The sequence below is a fragment of the Bos grunniens genome, chromosome 7 (genome assembly GCF_055505025.1).
Source record: "Bos grunniens cultivar Pamir isolate PY7600 chromosome 7, Bosgru_T2T1.0, whole genome shotgun sequence".
NCBI classification, from domain to species: domain Eukaryota; kingdom Metazoa; phylum Chordata; class Mammalia; order Artiodactyla; family Bovidae; genus Bos; species Bos grunniens.
Genome location: NC_141171.1, coordinates 34916612 through 34937669, shown reverse-complemented (window position 1 = coordinate 34937669; position 21058 = coordinate 34916612). Strand labels below are relative to the sequence as shown.

Sequence of the window (21058 nt, the reverse complement as noted above, 5' to 3'; positions counted from 1 at the left end):
CAAGCATATTAAAAAGACATATATATTAAAAAGACATATATAAAAGACAGAATATTAAAAAGCAGAGACATTACTTTGCCAACAAAGGCCCATCTAGTCAAAGCTATGCTTTTTCCAGTAGTCATGTATGGATGTGAGAGTTAGACTATAAAGAAAGCTGAGCGCCGAAGAATTGCTGCTTTTGAACTGTGGTGTTGGAGAAGACTCTTGAGAGTCCCCTGGACTGCAAGGAGATCCAACCAGTTCACCCTAAAGGAGATCAGTCCTGAATACTCACTGGAAGGACTGATGCTGAAGATGAAACTTCAATACTTTGGCAACCTGATGCAAAGAACTGAACTATTTGAAAAGACCCTGATGCTGGGAAAGATCACGGGCAGGAGGAGAAGGGGATGACAGGATGAGATGGTTGGATGGCATCACCGACTCAATGGACATGAGTTTGAGTAAACTCCGGGAGTTGGTGATGGACAGGGAGGCCTGGCGTGCTGCAGTCCACGGGGTAGCAAAAAGTAGGACACGACAGAGTGACTGAATTGAACTGAATTGAAAGATTCCAAGGTTAATGCTAAAATTCAGAAAACTTGATAAAAATAAATTTAAAGGGAGCATTGCTGCTGCTAAGTCACTTCAGTCGTGTCCGACTCTGTGTGATCCCATAGATGGAAGCCAACCAGGCTCCCCCATCCCTGGGATTCTCCAGGCAAGAGTACTGGACTGGGTTGCCATTTCCTTCTCCAATACATGAAAGTAAAAAGTGAAAGTGAAGTCGCTCAGCCGTGTCCAACTCTTAGCGACCCTATGGACTGCAGCCTACCAGGCTCTGCCGCCCATGGGATTTTCCAGGCAAGGGTACTGGAGTGGGGTGCCACTGCCTTCTCCGAAAGGGAGCATTCGTTATAGATAAAATGATAATGCTACTTCTAAAACACATTATTGTTTAATTTTTTTTTTCTGAGTTGACCAGAGAAAATTCACTTCTTAAGTTTCCATGGCAAAGCACAATTCCAAAATTACTAAAAAACTTGTAGAACACATCGGTTTTTAAATTTAGTGCTTTCTTATATATTAAAGTGATAATAAAGTTACACCACGCTTCTTCAACATACAAAAACTTTGATGTTAAAATGCAAACATACAATTCAGAAGTCTAAAAATTAAGCACTTAAAAATTTCAAATTAAAGCAAATCCAAATAATGATACAAATTTAAAATTTTGTTCAGTGACATATTTAGTCATATATATGTCATTTATATATTTCATTTATATTATATATTTATTTATAGTATATTTTTATATAAATATAATATATATATATATTTAGTCACTTAGACATATCTTGACTAGTGCTTTTTCCTAATAATACAAATATTTAATCTACCATTGTTTTTTATATAACTCCAAGTAATGTATATCTGAAGTCACTGAGAACTATGGGTACAGAAACATCTAGAGAAAGAAAATAAAAACATAGATTCATGAGATCACAGAATAGGAAGTTATTGTTATAAGTCATATAGTCCATCTCCTTATTCTAAGATACAATTATTCTTTTAAAACATTAGATTGACAGAATTAATGTAAACTTTAAAATAATACTGAAATATAATTTATCTTAAATAAAAATGTTTTATCTGAGTTTCAAAGCCTCCTCTTAAAAAAAAAAAAGAATTAATAGAGGCACAAAAACACTTTTCTACAACCTTGAATTAAAATTGATGGTTACAGTCTAGCATATGAAAGCAACCTAGATGCCCATCGACGGATAAACGGATAAGGAAGCTGTTGTACACATATACAATGGAACATTACTTAGCCATAAAAAGGAACAAATGTGAATCAGCTGAACTGAGGTAGATGAACCTAGAGCCTGTCATACAGAGTGAAATAAGTCAGAAAGAGAAAAACAAATTTTGTATATTAATGCATATATATTGAATCTAGAAAAACAGTACTGATGAACTTATCTGCAGGCAAGAATAGAGATGCAGACACAGAGAATGGACTTGTGGACATGAGGGAAGGAGAGGGTGGGACAAACTGAGAAAACAGCACTGACATGTATACACTACCATGTGTCCAACAGACAGCTGGTGGGAAGCTGCTGTGGAGCACAGGGAGCCCAGCCTGGCGCTCTGTGACAGCCTAGAGTGGACGGATGGGCAGCGAGAGGAAGAGACGAGAGGGAGGGGATATGCGTATAGTTATGACTAATTCATGCTGTTGTACAGCAGAAACCAACACAACATTGTAAAGAATTAGCCACCAATTAAAAATAAACTTTTAAGAACTATAAAAAGAAATGATTGGTTACAATAACTCTTTAGAAGACTACAGTAAATTAACAAAATATTATATCATTAAACAGGCCAGAAGAATGTCACTACAGATTACAAGCTTTAGCATTACTTTCTGCTGCCCAAATACCTATTTTTTCCAGCAATACCTAATGGAGACAAGTCTCTTCGTTGAGCAATGCTATAGAAACTAACTTTTGGAATATCTCCTAAAAAGGAAATTGTCCAACCTAAACATATTCATTTATTCATACTGTGCTTACATCAATTTATATCATTTATTAGGAAACAGAACAGAAACTGATTTAGGATATTAGAAATTGATTTCCTAGTCTCACCTAAGTAATAACCAATTTTATAATGTCTTGCGAGTGAAACATTTTTTTAACCAAAGATAAATTTCATTTAACAAAGCTGTCATGGCTTCATAAACAGCTACTGGAAAATGAATCATAAATTAGCCTAGGTGTGAAATAAAGCACATATTATGCAATTACCTCGTAAGTTCAACCTGTCACATAAAACTTTTATTTTAAAATTTACTGAGTTAAACTGTACACTTTTTCATTTTATTAAAAACACTTTTCTATAACCTTGAATTAAAATAATGTGCATGAATGGAGAGGTAGAAAAATACCACACTAAAAGCTTAAGACAGGAAATTAGACTTATATAATTTAACTCTACATAATAGTATGACCTCAAACTAGATTTAAACTCTGAGAGTCTAAAACTTAACAATCTTACAGAATAATTGTGCTTTATGGCACTAAAACATGTGAAGTGTTCAGCAATGCCTGCCATATAGTAAGCACTTGATTAGAGACAAAGATGTTATGAGGGTGGTACTGACGCTACTGATGTTAACAAGGGTAGTGCTAGTGATGATTCACAATGCTTTCTTCACAAGTTAATAAGTGTGAAGCAACTCAGCTTTACTGCAATAAAGCCAGATGAGTAGTTTGATCAACAGTGTAGGATAAGATAAAACTTATTAGCAGAATGTCAACTTTTACAAGATGGAAGAAGAAAAGGTATTGAAGAGGCAGAGAAAAAGCAGTCTTAGAAGCAAAAGAAAGAACCAGAAGAGAACTTCATTGAATAACAGAGAAGAACAAGTTACTGACAAAGAATTAATTATCAAAAGATAACCCAGTCAAAAAGTGGGTAGAAGCACTGAATGGATGGTTTTCTAAACAAGACATACAGATGGCTAACAGGTACATGAAAAGATGTTCAACACTGCTAATTATTAGAGAAATGAAAATAAAAACCACAATGACATTTCACCTCACACTTGTCAGGATGGCTATCATTAAAAAGTCTACAAATAACAAATGTTGGCCAGGATGGGAAGAAAAGGAAACACTTGTGCACTGTCAGTGAGAATGTAAATTGGTGCCGTCACTGTGCAAAACAGTATGGAAAATCCTCAATAAACTAAAAAACAGAACTATCATACGATCCAGCAATTCCACTCCTGAGTATATATATTCAAAGAAGATAAAAATACTAATTTGAAAAGATACATGCACTGCACCTCAATATTCACAGCAGCATTATTCACAATAGCAAAGATATGTAAACAACCTAAGTAACCAGTATCCAACAACATATGAATGGATAAAGATGCTATAGCCAGATAGATAGATGGATACACACACACACACAAATATAATATTACTCAGCCATAAAAAAGAATTCTGCTACTTACAACAATGTGGACCTACGAAGTATTATTCTTTAAAAAAAATATTTTTTAATTTATTTATTTTAATTAGAGGCTAACTACTTTACAATATTGTGGTGGTTCTCACCATACATTCACATGAATCAGCCATGGGTGTACATGTGTCCCCCTGACCCTGAACCCCCCTCCCACCTCCCCCTGTCCCATCCCTCTGGGTTGTCCCAGTGCACTGGCTTTGAGTGCCCTGTTTCATGCATAGAACTTAGACTGGTCATCTATTTCATATATGGCAATATACATGTTTCAATGCTATTCTCTTAAATCATCCCACCCTCGCTTTCTCCCACAAAGTCCAAAAGTCTGTTCTTTATAACTGTGTCTCTTTTGCTGTCTTGCATATAGAGCTGTTGTTACCATCTTTCTAAATGTCATATATATGTATTAATACCCAGTATTGGTATTTTTCTTTCTGACTTACTTCACTCTGTATAACAGGCTCCAGTTTCATCCACCTTATTAGAACTTATTCAAATGTGTTCTTTTGAATAGCTGAATAATATTCCATTGTGTATATGTACCACGGCTTTCTTATCCATTCATCTGCTGATGGACATCCAGGTTGCTTCCATATCCTAGCTATTGTAAACAGTGCTTCAGTGAACACTGGAGCACACGTGTCTCTTTCAATTCTGGTTTCCTTGGTGCGTATCCCCAGCGGTGGGATTGCTGGGTCATACGGCAGTTCTGTTTTGTTTTTTAAGGAATCTCACACTGTTCTCCATAGTGGCTATACTAGTTTACATTCCCACCAACAGTGTAAGAGGGTTTTCTCTACACCCTCTCCATCATTTATTGCTTGTAGACTTTTGGATCACAGCCATTCTGACTGGTGTGAAATGGTACCTCATTGTGGTTTTGATTTGCATTTCTCTGATAATGAGTGCAGTTACTCCTTGGAAGGAAAGTTATGACCAACCTAGATAGCATATTCAAAAGCAGAGACATTACTTTGCCAACAAAGGTTCGTCTAGTCAAGGCTATGGTTTTTCCTGTGGTCATGTATGGATGTGAGAGTTGGACTGTGAAGAAGCCTGAGCGCCGAAGAATTGATGCTTTTGAACTGTGGTGTTGGAGAAGACTCTTGAGAGTCCCTTGGACTGCAAGGAGATCCAACCAGTCCATTCTGAAGGAGATCAGCCCTGGGATTTCTTTGGAGGGAATGATGCTAAAGCTGAAACTCCAGTACTTTGGCCACCTCACGCAAAGAGTTGACTCATTAGAAAAGACTCTGATGCTGGGAGGGATTGGGGGCAGGAGGAGAAGGGGACGACAGAGGATGAGATGGCTGGATGGCATCACTGACTCGATGGACGTGAGTCTGGGTGAACTCCAGGAGTTGGTGATGGACAGGGAGGCCTGGCGTGCTGCGATTCATGGGGTCGCAAAGAGTCGGACACAACTGAGTGACTGATCTGATCTGATCTGATCTGATGAGTGATATTGACCATCTTTTCATGTGTTTGTTAGCCACCTGTACGTCTTCTTTGGAGAAATGTCTGTTTAGTTCTTTGGTCCACTTTTTAATTTGGTTGTTTGTTTTTCTGGAATTGAGCTGCATGAGCTGCTTGTATATTTTTGAGATTAATTCTTTGTCTGTTGCTTCGTTTGCTATTATTTTCTCCCATTCTGAAGGCCGGCTTTTCATCTTGCTTATAGTTTCCTTTGGTGTGCAGAAGCTTTTAATTCTAATTAGGTCCCGTTTGTTTATTTTTGCTTTTATTTCCATTATTCTGGGAGGTGGGTCATAGAGGACCCTGCTGTGATTTATGTCAGAGAGTGTTTTGCCTATGTTTTCCTCTAGGAGTTTTATAGTTTCTGGTCTTACATTTAGATCTTTAATCCATTTTGAGTTTATTTTTGTGTATGGTCTTAGAAAGTGTTCTAGTTTCATTCTTCTGCAAGTGGTTGACCAGTTTTCCCAGCACCATTTGTTAAAGATATTGTCTTTTCTCCATTGTATATTCTTGCTTCTTTTGTCAAAGATGAGGTGTCCATGGGTGTGTGGATTTATCTCTGGGCTTTCTATTTTGTTCCAGTGATCTATATTTCTATCTTTGTTGCCACCTCTTCTTAATATCTTCTGCTTCTGTTAGGTCCATACCATCTGTCTTTTATTGCACCCATCTTTGCATGAAATGTTTCCTTGGTATCTCTAGTTTTCTTGAAGAGATCTCTACTCTTTCCCATTTTATTGTTTTCCTCTATTTCTTTGCATTGATCACTGAGGAAGGCTTCCCTCATAGCTCCCAGAATGGCTATCCCTCCAGTATTCTGCTGTGGTGAATTCCACAGACAGAGGAGCCTGGGGAACTATAGTCCATGGGGTCATAAAAAGTCAAACAGGACTGAGGGACTTTCACTTCCACTTTCTTCTGGTAGAAGTATTTAAAACTTTAGCCAATCCTGAGATGTTTGTTCTCTTATTACTGAATACTAAAAGTTCTTTACATATTATGAATACAGCTCTTTTTTCCAACCTATTCTTTGCAAATATTTTCTCTCAGTCTGTGGTTTTTCTTTTCATTCTCTTAACAGTGACTTTTGAAAAGCAGAAGCTTTTATTCTGAGGAAAGTACAAGACAATCATCTGTTCTTTTATAGATAGTGCTTTGGCTGAAATCTTGAGCACACCTAAGATAATAAAGAAAATTCCTCCCAGGGCTATGGCCCTTTTCTGACAGTTACCTCCCTGCATTAACACGCCTCAAATAAAAATGAGTAAGCAAAAAAAGGAAAGAACAGAAACTAGCACAGCACCCATGCAAAGCTATTGCCAGAAAATTAAGGAAAAAAATGAATAGGAAAAACAAATGACAAAGAAAGCATAATTTAACATTGTTAATAAATTACATACATCCATACCTAAGAAGTGAGGCAGTTAAAATAAATACAGAAGCTATTTACCTATAGATACAAGTAAGTCCTAAAATAACTTGTTAAATGAAAAAAGCAAGGATCAGAGCAGCAGGTATCTACCACATATTGAGGAAAGGGGGGATTTAGTTGTATATAAATAAAATAATCTGGAAAAATACACAAGAACTTGATATATTGGTTACCTCTGAGAATGGTAAAAGGGTATATGGGGTAGAGAGGCAGGAGGAAGACTTTTTACTCTAAACTCTTTCATATCTTTTAAAGTTTCAGCCATGTGAATATATTACTTTTGTAAAAAATTAAAGTCCTAAACATGAATTATAATTATATTCTTTTTAACAATTATTTAATTACTGTGATGCAAGAAAGTGATTAAATCATTGCTAAGACTAAAATGTATCCCTTAAAAAACACAATTTTTCCAGAAAGAATTAAGAACTTAACTCAGTTGTCTATTGAAACTCAAGATCCTCTAGCTTCAGAAATATATTCTACATTTTATTACTATCTGGTAATCTGAAGCAAAGTTATTAACTATGAAAAAAGTAAATTATTTGGGCAAGCCCTAGTTATCCAATGACATTATACGTATTATCAGTAAATAATACTTAGTAGGTACACACTATAAGCCAGGAGCTATGCTAAATGCTTTGTGTGTGTTATCTCATTTGAATGTCACAACAATATATTATGTAAATGATATTATTATTTCTATTTTCCAAATGAAGACTCTAAGAGCAGAGGTAACCTGTCATGTGAAATGGTAAGTAAGTTGTGAAGCCAAGTATAAAGCCAGGCAGTCTGATGTCAAGAGTCTGGGATGATATATGCCATGGGGCCTGTGCCACATATTCCATTAAACAAGGTACTATAAATTTCTAAGAAGACAGCCTTGTATCTACTCTTCAGTAATTCATATTTTATAAACTCTAAAGTTGTTAGATTTTGAATTAATTATTTTAAATTTCTATGTGTCTTTGAAAACTGGTGGACCTCACTTTTTACGTAGAATGTAATCCTTAGGATATAAATTACAGCAAGTCATAAAATGCAAAATCCCAATTTCACAAGTTTTTAGCCTTAATTACATGAATTACCTTCCTTAATTCATATGCCAAATGAAGGCATAGGAAGAAAGTGTTTTTTAAAATGTATATAGTATATTATTATTATCCGCAATTTGTATGGAAATACAAAAAACCTCAAATAGCCAAAGCAATATTAAGAAAGAAGAATGGAACTGGAGGAATCAACCTGCCTGACTTCAGACTATACTACAAAGCTACAGTCATCAAGACAGTATGGTACTGGCACAAAGACAGAAATATAGATCAAAGGAACAAAATAGAAAGCCCAGACATAAATCCACACACCCATGGACACCTCATCTTTGACAAAAGAAGCAAGAATATACAATGGAGAAAAAAATCTCTTTAACAAGTGGTGCTGGGAAAACTGGTCAACCACTTGCAGAAGAATGAAACTAGAACACTTTCTAAGACCATACACAAAAATAAACTCAAAATGGATTAAAGATCTAAATGTAAGATCAGAAACTATAAAACTCCTAGAGGAAAACATAGGCAAAATACTCTCTGACATAAATCACAGCAGGGTCCTCTATGACCCACCTCCCAGAACAATGGAAATAAAAGCAAAAATAAACAAATGGGACCTAATTAGAATTAAAAGCTTCTGCACACCAAAGGAAACTATAAGCAAGATGAAAAGCTGGCCTTCAGAATGGGAGAAAATAACAGCAAACGAAGCAACGGACAAATAATTAATCTCAAAAATATACAAGCAGCTCATGCAGCTCAATTTCAGAAAAATAAACAACCAAATTAAAAAGTGGACCAAAGAACTAAACAGACATTTCTCCAAAGAAGACATGCAGATGGCTAACAAACACATGAAAAGATGCTCAACATCACTCATTATCAGAGAAATGCAAATCAAAACCACTATGAGGTACCAGTTCACGCCAGTCAGAATGGCTGCGATCCAAAAGTCTACAAGCAATAAATGCTGGAAAGGGTGTGGAGAAAAGGGAACCCTCTTACACTGTTGGTGGGAATGCAAACTAGTACAGCCACTATGGAGAATAGTGTGGAGATTCCTTAAAAAACTGGAAATAGAACTGCCATACGACCCAGCAATGCCACTGCTGGGCATACACACTGAGGAAACCAGAATTGAAAGAGACACGTGTATCCCAATGTTCATCACAGCACTGTTTATAATAGCCAGGACATGGAAGCAACCTAGATGTCCATCAGCAGATGAATGGATAAGAAAGCTGTGGTACATATACACAATGGAATATTACTCAGCCATTAAAAAGAATACAATTTGAATCAGTTCTAATAAGGTGGATGAAACTGGAGCCTGATATACAGAATGAAGTAAGCCAGAAGGAAAACACCAATACAGTATACTAACGCATATATATGGAATTTAGATAGTAACAATAACCCTGTATGCGAGATAGCAAAAGAGACACAGATGTATAGAACAGTCTTTTGGACTCTGTGGGAGAGGGTGAGGGTGGGATGATTTGGCAGAATGGCATAGAAACATATATATTATCATATGTGAAACGAATGGGCAGTCGGGTTCAATGCAGGATACAGGATGCTTGGGGATGGTGTACTGGGATGATCCAGAGGGATGAGATGGGGAAGGAGGTGGGAGGGGGGTTCAGGATGTTCCCCCATGTGGGGGAACATGTTCACCCATGGTGGATTCATGTCAATGTATGGCAAAACCAGTACAATATTGTAAAGTAAAAAATAAATAAAATAAAGTTGCTAAGAGAGTAGATCTTAAGAATTCTAATCACAAGAAAAAAATTCTGTACCTGTGTAGAGGAATAGATATTAACTAGACTTACTGTGGACAGCTCTTTGCAATATATACAAATATTGAATCATTATGCTATACACCTGAAACTAATATAACAAACATGTCAATTACACCTCAATAAAAAACATTTTAAGGATAACAATGAATTTTAATTAGGCAACAAATTAGATGTAACATCAGAGAAGGCAATGGCACCTCACTCCATTACTCTTGCCTGGAAAATCCCATGGACGGAGGAGGCTGGTAGGCTGCAGTCCGTGGGGTCGCTAAGAGTCGGACATGACTGAAGCGACTTAGCAGCAGCAGCAGCAGCAATAGCTCTATATATACACAAGACAAAGTTTTTACGAAAATGTCTTAGCCAGTGAGTCCTCCCAACAGTGCTCTGACTATCAAGTGAGAAATCAAGCTTTAGTGAAAGTTTTAAAGGCAATAAAGCAAGAATATGCAAACACTCCCTGAAAATAAGTTTATGAAGAAAGCCAGAAGCCTCTACAAACATTTCCATGTTCACCTTAGATTTATTCCTAGCAAATGTCAAGAGTCTCCTGTGTAAAATTCTTCTGAGGGGAGAGATATTCATTCATTGCCAAATGGCCTGGATATATTAGAAATTCAGATTAAAGGGAGGCCAAGTTAATGTCTGCATTGGGCTCCCCAGGTGGCTCAGTGGTAAAGAATCTGCCTGCAAACACAGTAGATGCAGGAGACACAGGATCAATCTCTGGGTCAGGAAGAGCCCCTGAAGGAGGAAATATCGACCTACTACAGTATTCTTGTCTGTAAAATCCCAAGGCAGAGGAACCTGGCACGCTACAGTCCCCGGGGTCACAAAAGAATCAGACACAACTGACCACAGCAAGTTAGTGTCTGATTTACAATTCTTTCATTCCACTATTAGGCAAGTATGAAGTCCATCTGTGTATTTGGGAAAAGACCAATACTTTGGATGTTAATTCTTATTTCTGTTTTCTTGTCATTTTTTTCTTTCTTGTATTTAAAGCAAAAAATGTATACTACTACAGAAACTAAGCAGATCAACTAAACTAAGAATAATAGCTAAGACTGCTGCTGCTGCTGTTAAGTCGCTTCAGTCATGAGACATTTATCTTACAGAAGATTTTCTGCTAGTCACAAGGAGCTGATGTCACCATGTAGGGATCTAGTGCTTTTCTAGATATGAAGAGATGCAAGGATTGGGCTCATAAAATCAGTTCCTGAAAATATCTAACTACCTAAAGACCTGTCTCACCAGTTTTCCTGCCATTCCTGTTATCCACCCTGAACTCCCCTCAGGGCGCATTGAAGGTCAACAGCTGCAGTAAAACAGGATTCAGTCCCCACAGAGAGAGACAGCAAATGCCCTTGGCAAGCACCAATTTGTCACTGAGAGGATGCCCCTCAAGGTCATAAACCCTACCATAGTTTGGGAGGCTTTTCATGACCATTTTGTCCCATGATGCTAAGAAAGCTCATTCCTAGGTCTGGAGAAGATTTTGCTGATAGGTCACTCAATGTGCTATTACTGGACTAGGCCTTAATAGTCAAAGATCTCTGGACACCTGCCCTCTAGTTATGGTCCAGGAGAATATTCCCTTTTATCACATCTTCCTATATCTGCTGCTGCTGCTGCTAAGTTGCTTCAGTTGTGTCCGACTCTGTGCGACCCCATAGACAGCAGCCCACCAGGCTCCCCCGTCCCTGGGATTCTCCAGGCAAGAACACTGGAGTGGGTTGCCATTTCCTTCTCCAATGCATGAAAGTGAAAAGGGAAAGTGAAGTCGCCCAGTCGTGTCCGACTCTTAGCAACCCCATGGACTGCAGCCTACCAGGCTCCTCCCTCCATGGGATTTTCCAGGCAAGAGTGCTGGAGTGGGGTGCCATTGCCTTCTCCGAATAGCTAAGACAAACTGATGCAAAAAGCAGGTATGTAGGTGTATGTATACTGAGGTGGTGGTAAAAGAAATGACAAATAAATTACATTTAGAAATAAAACCTAATTACCTTTAACTACATTATTCAGAGATTATTTTAAACTACATCTCTTACTGACAAGAGATGATATACGTTTTCCTTTTTCATTTTTACTTTTCACTTGGTGAACTAGACTGTAAGAAAGAATTATTAAACTATTTATATAGAGCAGTAGCTTTGAATGAACCAAGAAATGTATAAATAAGCATGCTTTTACAAGTAAACAACTGCTGTATAGTAGACTGTAGTTATCTTAAGGGCTTTTGTTCTGCCCATTCATGATTTCAAATCATCCTGCTGATAGCAACACCCCAAGTTCCCTAAGGAATTTATTCCTAATTCCTGTGGTACTTCTGTCAATAATGGTACCACCATCCACAACAACTCCAATGAAAGAACAACTCAGGATTCTACTCTGGGAAAGATAATTTATCTTTCTATTATAATAAATAAAACCAGGGGAGACCACTTCCCACACACATCTTCCAGTGGCAGGGAGGAAGCTCATTCATAACAAGAGAAAAATCAGAACACAAAGGGAAGCAAACTCTCGAAAGATGCTTCAGCACCAGATTCAGCTAAGTCAGAACCCATTCCCATCTATTCGGAGTTTCCCAGTAACATGACTTATATACTTTCTTTTGTTTAGCTTGAGTTGGATTTCTGTCATCCATGAGAAAGACACGTTACATACAATTTACTTGTATCATATATTAAAGCAAGGCCCCTAGGAAAGTCCACTATATAATAAAATAAATTTTCTTTCAGAAAAGCTGAGGAATAAAGTTAATAATTAAGTAAAAATCATCACATATACAGGAAATGTTTTTAAGAAATGGGAGAAATACTAAAAACAAGTGAATTTTTTAATGTTACAGAAGACAGTTCAGACCTTACTATATAATCATTATAATTACCAATATCATTTTATAACTATATATGTGTCTGAGGATATGTGTATAGTAACATTTAAAAATCAATCCACTTTTCAATTCATATCACCTATTTCTGTTTGTATATATTCATGTCTATATACATACATCACTTCATGGCAAACAGATAGGGAAACAGTGGAAACAGTGGCTGACTTTATTTTTCTGGGCTCCAAAATCACTGCAGATGGTGATTACAGCCATGAAATTAAAAGACACATACTCCTTGGAAGGAAAGTTATGACCAACCTAGACAGCATATTAAAAAGCAGAGACATCACTTTGTCAACAAAGGTCTAAGTCAAGGCTATGGTTTTTCCAGTGGTCATGTATGGATGTGAGAGTTGGACTAGAAAGAAAGCTGAGCGCAGAAGAATTGATGCTTTTGAATGGTGGTATTGGAGAAGACTCTTGAGAGTCCCTTGGACTGCAAGGACATCCAACCAGTCTATCCTAAAGGAGATCAGTCCTGGGTGTTCACTGGAAGGACTGATGTTGAAGGTGAAACTCCAATACTTTGGCCACCTGATGCAAAGAGCTGACTCATTTGAAAAGACCCTGATGCTGGGAAAGATTGAGGGCAGGAGGAGAAAAGGACGACAGAGGATGAGATGGCTGGATGGCATCACCGACACAATGGACATGGGTTTGGGTGGACTCCGGGAGTTGGTGATGGACAGGGAGGCCTGGCATGCTGCTGTTCATGGGGTCGCAAAGAGTCGGACACAACTGAGTGACTGAACTGAACATATACAAAGTATATACTTATATACTGTATATATACCATATATAATTTATGTACAAAATATATTTATATGTTTTAAAAAGAGTAAATATACAATTTCATTGGATCTTTTTGCAACAACGTCTAGAAATGTATCTTTTCTAAGTCATACTCATATATTGGGGCTGAATACTATGATACTCTAAAAAGCAATGCATACTATTGTTTTTACAATGATTCATATTTCCAAAATACATTAAGATGAAACTTCTCAAGATACATAAAATGAGTTTTTATAAATTATATCATGTTTTAAATTATTATTTTTATTTCCAGCAAAAATATTTAGGAAAAAATCATCTTTCTGGTCTAGAGCTAGCAAAATTTCAATTCCAAAAAGTAAAACTGGAATATCTATTCCTTACTCTCAAAAGGTTTAGAAAAACATAATTATATAGAGACAGAGTGATATATGGCATAAAGTTAACAGCTGAGGGTACTTGAGGGAACTTTGTACTATTTGTGAAATTTTTCTTTAAGTTTGAAGTTATTTCAGCATCAAAGTTCACAACTTTGTATCTTGTCTATCATATGATTATTAGAGTAAGTGATGATGGCATTAAAATTACATTCTATTTTGTGAACTTTGGTTTTATATTGATGACCCATTTTTGAGATTTCTGCCTTTACCTTATTAATTTCTAAGAACTCCAAGTTTATGAAGCCTTTTGCTGATTCATACTCAAGAGCCATTTGCCTTTTCACTTTAGTTTATGGTGATATTTTCCCCCATGTTAAACCTATCTGATGTTTCTTTTAGCCATTTTCTCCTATGTTCTGGTTGTGAGATACCCATTTAAAGGTTTAATATATAATCTACCTACATTTGCTTCTAGTTTGGAAAAACAAGAAGAGAAAAAGATGATAGAAAAGTATGGCGTAGTAGGACTAGGAAAATTAATTTACCTATTTCCTTATCTGCTACTAAATTTAAAAGAGAAAAACAGTTTTGGTTTATTTTCATTTTTAAAATGGCTTTTAATTTTTTTAATGTGACTATCTACTTCATTTCTGTGGTAGTCATGTAGTTACCACAAAATGAAAGCTTAGAGTTGCAGACATGATATAACCATGCAAAAAAGAAAAAAAAAAATCAAATATTTGCACAAATGTTTCACAAATGTAACACTTTCATCAAACTTTTTTCTTTATACTAAGAAATATCTAAATGTAATACAAACACACACTTCCCTGGTGGCTGAACAGTAAAGAATCTGCCTGCAATGCCAGAGACTTAGGTTTGATCCCTGAGTTGGGAAGATCCCCTGAAAAAGGGAATGTAAACATAAAATTTTACCTGAAATGTGCCACATTCTAACAGTATTTATGCCTTCCATGTGAACACATGGAAGTTCCTTGTGAACACAGGAACTACTTCAGAACTTAAATAAACCTACAGAAGCCATCATATATATATATATATATATATATATATATATATATATATATAAAAATATATAAATATTCCAGATGAAAGTTTTCCATTTCAGAAGTGGTACAGTACTTTAAGACCATAAGCTGTGGCTCTAAACTAGATGGATTCAAATCACAGTTCTGTTATGAAGTAGTTATATGATCTAGAGTGAAGTTAACTAGTACAATTAACAATATTTACATCATGGAATCTGGGGAAAGATTAAACAGATTAATATACGTAAAGTACTTGGAAATAGTACTGGCCCATTCAAAGCACTCAACATGTTAACTGAGTTTCATCTAAAAACCATGCCCACATTTTAGTTAAAAGGAATGAAAACTATAAAGAATTTGAGATCAAAAATCTCAGAATCAGGGCTTCACAGCTATTTTTCACTAAGTGCATGGCTTGTATAAACCTAAAAAGAGCATAGAAAAGTATGTAAAAACTATTGAAAATATACGAATAATTTCATTAAAAATATACAAACATGTTTTTCATATACCTGTTTCAATATAAAATAACCTAAGTATGCCAAAAATAAAAGCTTAAAGAAAAACTGCAAATAACAAACTTTATAAAGATGTAAACACTTTCATTGGTAAATAAAGAACATAAATTTTTTTTACTCATAAAACATGCATAAAAATTTTCCATGCACTTTCCCTCATAAATATCATAAAATTATTCAAAATATTGTTGGCAATGTTATCATAATCCAACAAAATAAGAAATAAAATACTGACAAAAAATGTTAGAACACTTGAGAATTAAGAACTCTTTGTAGTTCATGAACAGAATGAAATCAAAACAGATAACAAATTATTTCAATGCTATAGATACAAAAAGCACATCAATCCAAAGCCACAGAAAACAATGACAATTACACTAAGAAGAAATATTACAGTCTTCCTTTATTATTAAAGAAGAAACTGACTAATCTTGGTAAAGAAACATAGCACTAGTAAACACAAATTTTACAAACTCAAAAAGAAAAAATCTGAAAACGTGAAATAAACGGATCAAGGAAAAAGCTCAAATTAATGAAGAAAGAATAACTTTTAATAGTCATTAAAATAATCTAAAGGTTAACACTTCTGAAAGCTCAATAAATAGGGAAACCCTTTTTGAGTCTGTTCATGGGAAAAAGTGTGAGTGTGTGAGAGAGACAGAGATTAAAAAAAAGTAAACATTGAGAAGAAATTCAAGTAAGTACTTAAGAATATATAGGTACAGACGACCAATTTGTTAACCCAAGAGAAAGGAACAGTTCCCTTAAAAAGATAAGCTATTAAAAACCAAATCAAATAGAAGTAGAAAGCTTAAATAATTTTGATAAAAGACTTTGAAAGAAGTATTTTCAAGTTATTTTAAAGTGACCAGGATCAGGTGGTTTTACCATTGAGTTCCATGTAAATTTTAAGGAGCAAAACTATTATTTAAACTACTCTAAGCCATAGAAAAATACTAAAATTTCTATTTGGTGAAGTGAACATTATATTAGTTCTCAAATATTGTAATAAAAGTACAAAAAATATGTAAATTATAATTTAATGCCATTAACTAAAATATAAACTTTGGCAATATATCAAAAGAATACTGTAAGTGTTCATTCTAGTAACACAAGAACAATTCAACAGTTAGGAAATTTATCATCAATTACATCAACAAACTAAACTTTGATTTCGTTATATGATTATAATGATTTTATGATTATAATCATGAATGACCAAAAAAGCCCGTCATAAAAACTCAGTCATTTCCAATAGAAAAAAGCAATTTAGTATCCCCAAAATATTTAAACATAATATTTCTTAAGAAAAACATTAATACACATAAAATAAATAATCCTTAGACTATCCTGATTAAATGTTTCAGAGACTTTTAATATATCTAAATAACTAAATAATGGTGAGATTTGATGGTAGGAATTAAGAAATAAGGACAAATCTGAAATTTTCTACATATATGTAAAACATACACAAGAGCATATTCATATCTATGTATAGACATGCTTATATATAAATACCATCAAATTCATATATAACAACATACGTGTGTTCTCTCAGAAAATACATACTACACGTAGAACTATACATTTGTATTTTCCCTAGGTCAGAATACTAGTGTACCTGTTTAGGCAGTCGGAACAAGGAATTCTTGTAGAAAATGTCCTTGGCCTGGCTCCACGTGCCATCGATGATGATTATTGTGGAAGGATAAACAGGAGAATCTAATATAAATTCTTCCAAATTAGCAGCTTCAGCCCCTGGATATAATATTAATGTATCAGACTTCCGACAAATAGTTGAAAGTTCAGGATCTCTAAAAGTTTAAAATAAAAAGTCTTTATTATTTATTAGTCTGTGAGGAGGACAGAAGCTTTATTATTCTTATTGAACTTCTCTCAAAAATGCATGTTAAAGCATTTTAGCACAAGAGATATAATAATGAATAAGACAGCCTGTCTGCAAGCAATGAAACAAACTTCAGGGGGAAAGAGACAAGTTAAAGAATCAATTAAAGATAATATATGGTATCATCTCTGAACTAATAAATGGCATCTACAAAAATATACAGTTAATATCAGTTTTAACAATGTCCCTTGAGATTAGGATCAGGGTAAAGATACAGGCTTTTGCCACTCATAATACACGATGTACATACTGAAAGTCCCAGTTAATGCAATAAGGCAAGAAAAAGAAATAAAAGCCATAAGCAACAGAAAGGAGGACATATAAATGACAGAAAATGCTACTGTTCTAGGGGATCTACAAAACAATTTCTATGACTAACAAATAAACTTAGAAAATCATAGTATACAGGGCTAATATACAAAGCCCAACTCTTTTCTTATATACTAGTGGCTAAAAACTGATAATAGTACATTTAAATTCTATTTACAAATGATACCAAAAGTAATATGCCTCTTATCCCCCCATGGTAATATCACAAACTCCATAACAGAAAACTAAATCAATCATTTAATTACTAGACTAAATATTAAAACAATATTCTTAATCAGCTTTAGTTTAAAATACAAGAGTGGATAATAATTTACTGGATAAGCACTATATTAGGCACCATCAAAAAAACTGAACTTAATAACATAGGCTCAAAATGAGCTCGACTATTTAGAAGAGTATCAAGTTTCTCATGCCCAAGCACATTTGTGGAAGGGTTAGAGAGCCAACTGTTAGGGATGACCCAGATGGTTTCCACTTCTACCACCAAGATATTCACCACTTTTGCAGTAAAAAAACAAGGTCCAAGTTGGCAGATTATATATCCACATCTATCCAAGAATTATAAAGAAACTATCATTATAAAGAGCCTCTGTGTGTGAAAGAAGTGTCACAGTGTAAATTATTTGGTTGCTCCCGGGGGAAGAGCTCTGGATCATGCTTCCATTCCCAAAAAAACGGCAAAATTCAAACAGCAGCACCAAGCCCAGACCAAAGCTCACTTCTGCAGGGCAAGGCAATGCAAACTGCAAATATATATATATATATAAAGAATGCCTAAACAATAATTTCAGAAAAAGGAAAAAAGTTATTTTATGAACTTCTAATATGATGTTATTTTCATAACACAAAGCTAAATTAATAAAGGAAGAAAAACGTTTGGTAAATTCCTTAGGCTTGGTGCTGGCACTAATCTTAGCATTTTCATAGGTGAACTGAAAAAGAAATCTCCATATTTTCAAGAGAAATTAAATTTTTCATCTAAAAATATATATAGTATCAGTTCAGTTCAGTTCAGTCGCTCAGTCGTGTCCGACTCTTGGCAACCCCATGAATTGCAGCACGCCAGGCCTCCCTGTCCATCATCAGTTCTTCGGCACTTTGCTTTCTTCACAGTCCAACTCTCACATTCACACATGACCACTGGAAAAACCATAGCCTTGACTAGACGGACCTGTGTTGGCAAAGAAATACCTCTCCATTTTAATATGCTGTCTAGGTTGGTCATAACTTTACTTCCAAGGAGTAAGCATCTTTTAATTTCATGGCTGCAATCACAATCTGCAGAGATTTTGGAGCCCAAAAAAATAAAGTCTGACATTGTTTCTGCTGTTTCCCCATCTATTTGCCATGAAGTGATGGGACCAGATGCCATGATCTTAGTTTTCTGAATGTTGGGCTTTAAGCCAACTTTTTCATTCTCCTCTTTCACTTTCATCAAGAGGCTTTTTAGTTCCTCTTCACTTTCTGCCATAAGGGTGGTGTCATCTGCATTTCTGAGGTTATGGATTAGAGATACCAAAGGAACATTTCATGCAGAGATGGGCTCGATAAAGGACAGAAATGGTATGGACCTAATAGAAGCAGAAGATATTAAGCAGAGGTGGCAAGAATACACAGAAGAACTGTACAAAAATATCTTCACAACCCAAATAACCACGATGGTGTGATCACTCACCTAGAGTCAGACATCCTGGAATATGAAGTCAAGTGGGCCTTAGAAAGCATCACTACCAACAAAGCTAGTGGAGGTGATGGAATTCCAGTTGAGCTATTTCAAACCCTGAAAGATGATGCTGTGAAGGTGCTACACTCAATATGCCAGCAAATTTGGAAAACTCAGCAATGGCCACAGGACTGGAAAAGGTCAGTTTTCATTCCAATCCCAAAGAAAGGCAATGCCAAAGAATGCTCAAACTACCACACAATTGCACTCATTGCACATGCCAGTAAAGTAATGCTCAAAATTCTCCAAGCCAGGCTTCAGCAATACGTGAACTGTGAACTTCCAGATGTTCAAGCTGGTTTTAGAAAAGGCAGAGGAACCAGAGATCAAATTGCCAACAACCACTGAATCATCAAAAAGGCAAGAGAGTTCCAGAAAAACATCTATTTCTGCTTTATTGACTATGCCAAAGCCTTTGACTGTGTGGATCACAATAAACTGTGGAAAATTCTTCAAGAGATGGGAATACCAGACCACTTGACCTGCCTCTTGAGAAACCTATATGCAGGTCAGGAAGCAACAGTTAGAACTGGACATGGAACAACAGACTGGTTCCAAATAGGAAAAGGAGTACGTCAAGGCTGTATATTGTCACCCTGCTTATGTAACTTCTATGCAGAGTACATCATGAGAAACAGAGGGCTGGAAGAAGCACAAGCTAGAATCAAGATTGCCGGGAGAAACATCAATAACCTCAGATATTTAGCATAGATAGGATCAAAGTAATTGTGAAAACTGTGAATAGGCAGAAAAGCAACAAATATGCTTCAAAGGTAAGAAACAACTTGTAGAAAAATTTAAATAATATATATCTATATTAATGGGTTCTATAATCAGAACTAAATAAGATCCAAGAGTATTGTAGAATTGTCTGTGAAGATAGCAACTAACAAACTCCTACACATACTGGACCTCATCAAAAAAATATTTTCAACACAAGAGAAGGCATTCTATCATTTTTTTAAAAATATGATGTGCTTATAACTAGAATACTAAATACAGTTCTTGTCACTGTACCTTAGGAAGGTCTTAATGGACTAGAAATGGAATATATGTTTTTATATAAATGGATATCATATATAATTCAAAGAAAAAGAAAGAAAAACAGGAACGGAATCTAATACAAGTACTAACATCTTGAAACAAACCATCTTAACAAAAATGAAAAAACAGTAAATATACATGCCCTGAGGGAGAAGGCAGAAATTATATTTTTTAGCCACCTCCAATGTACTATGTTCTAGGTCTGATAGATAACCTGAAGAAAATCATTTTTAAAGTGAAAAAGAATTTGATTAAATTGCCCTAAAAATTAATTTACCTTTCCTCACTGAAGCGACGACCAATCTTGATTTTACATTTATCTTTGGGGAGACATGCTGCCAGAAGAGGAACTGTCCGCAACACTTTGTTTTCCTATAATTAAAAAATTAATTAAAATGCAGATTTTACTTAGATAAACACAGTTTTAAGACTTTCTTTCTTACACTGCACAGCATGCCAGATCTTAGTTCCCTACCCAGAGATTGTTGAACACAGGCCCTCAGCAGTGAAAGTGCCAAGTCCTAACCACTGGACTGCCAGGAAATTCCCCACTTTAAAAGTTTTCTGATGAACATTTGATTCACAACATTATATACAACTTTCACAAGTTGTTACCACAATTTAATAAAACAGAGCTACAGTTTTTC

General features: G+C 35.5%; 1 protein-coding gene across 2 annotated transcripts in view; it reads right to left on the bottom strand.

The window, feature by feature from the left end:
* DTWD2 (DTW motif tRNA-uridine aminocarboxypropyltransferase 2) overlaps positions 1-21058 on the bottom strand; it is a 78387-nt gene that overhangs the window by 18944 nt on the left and 38385 nt on the right. For both annotated transcript variants that reach the window (XM_086410753.1, XM_086410754.1), the window contains exons 3-4: positions 20689-20783; positions 17030-17222 (exon numbers count right to left, since the gene is read on the bottom strand). In XM_086410753.1, coding sequence (XP_086266879.1) covers positions 17030-17222; positions 20689-20783 — 288 coding nt within the window. The remainder of the gene's footprint in view (positions 1-17029; positions 17223-20688; positions 20784-21058) is intronic.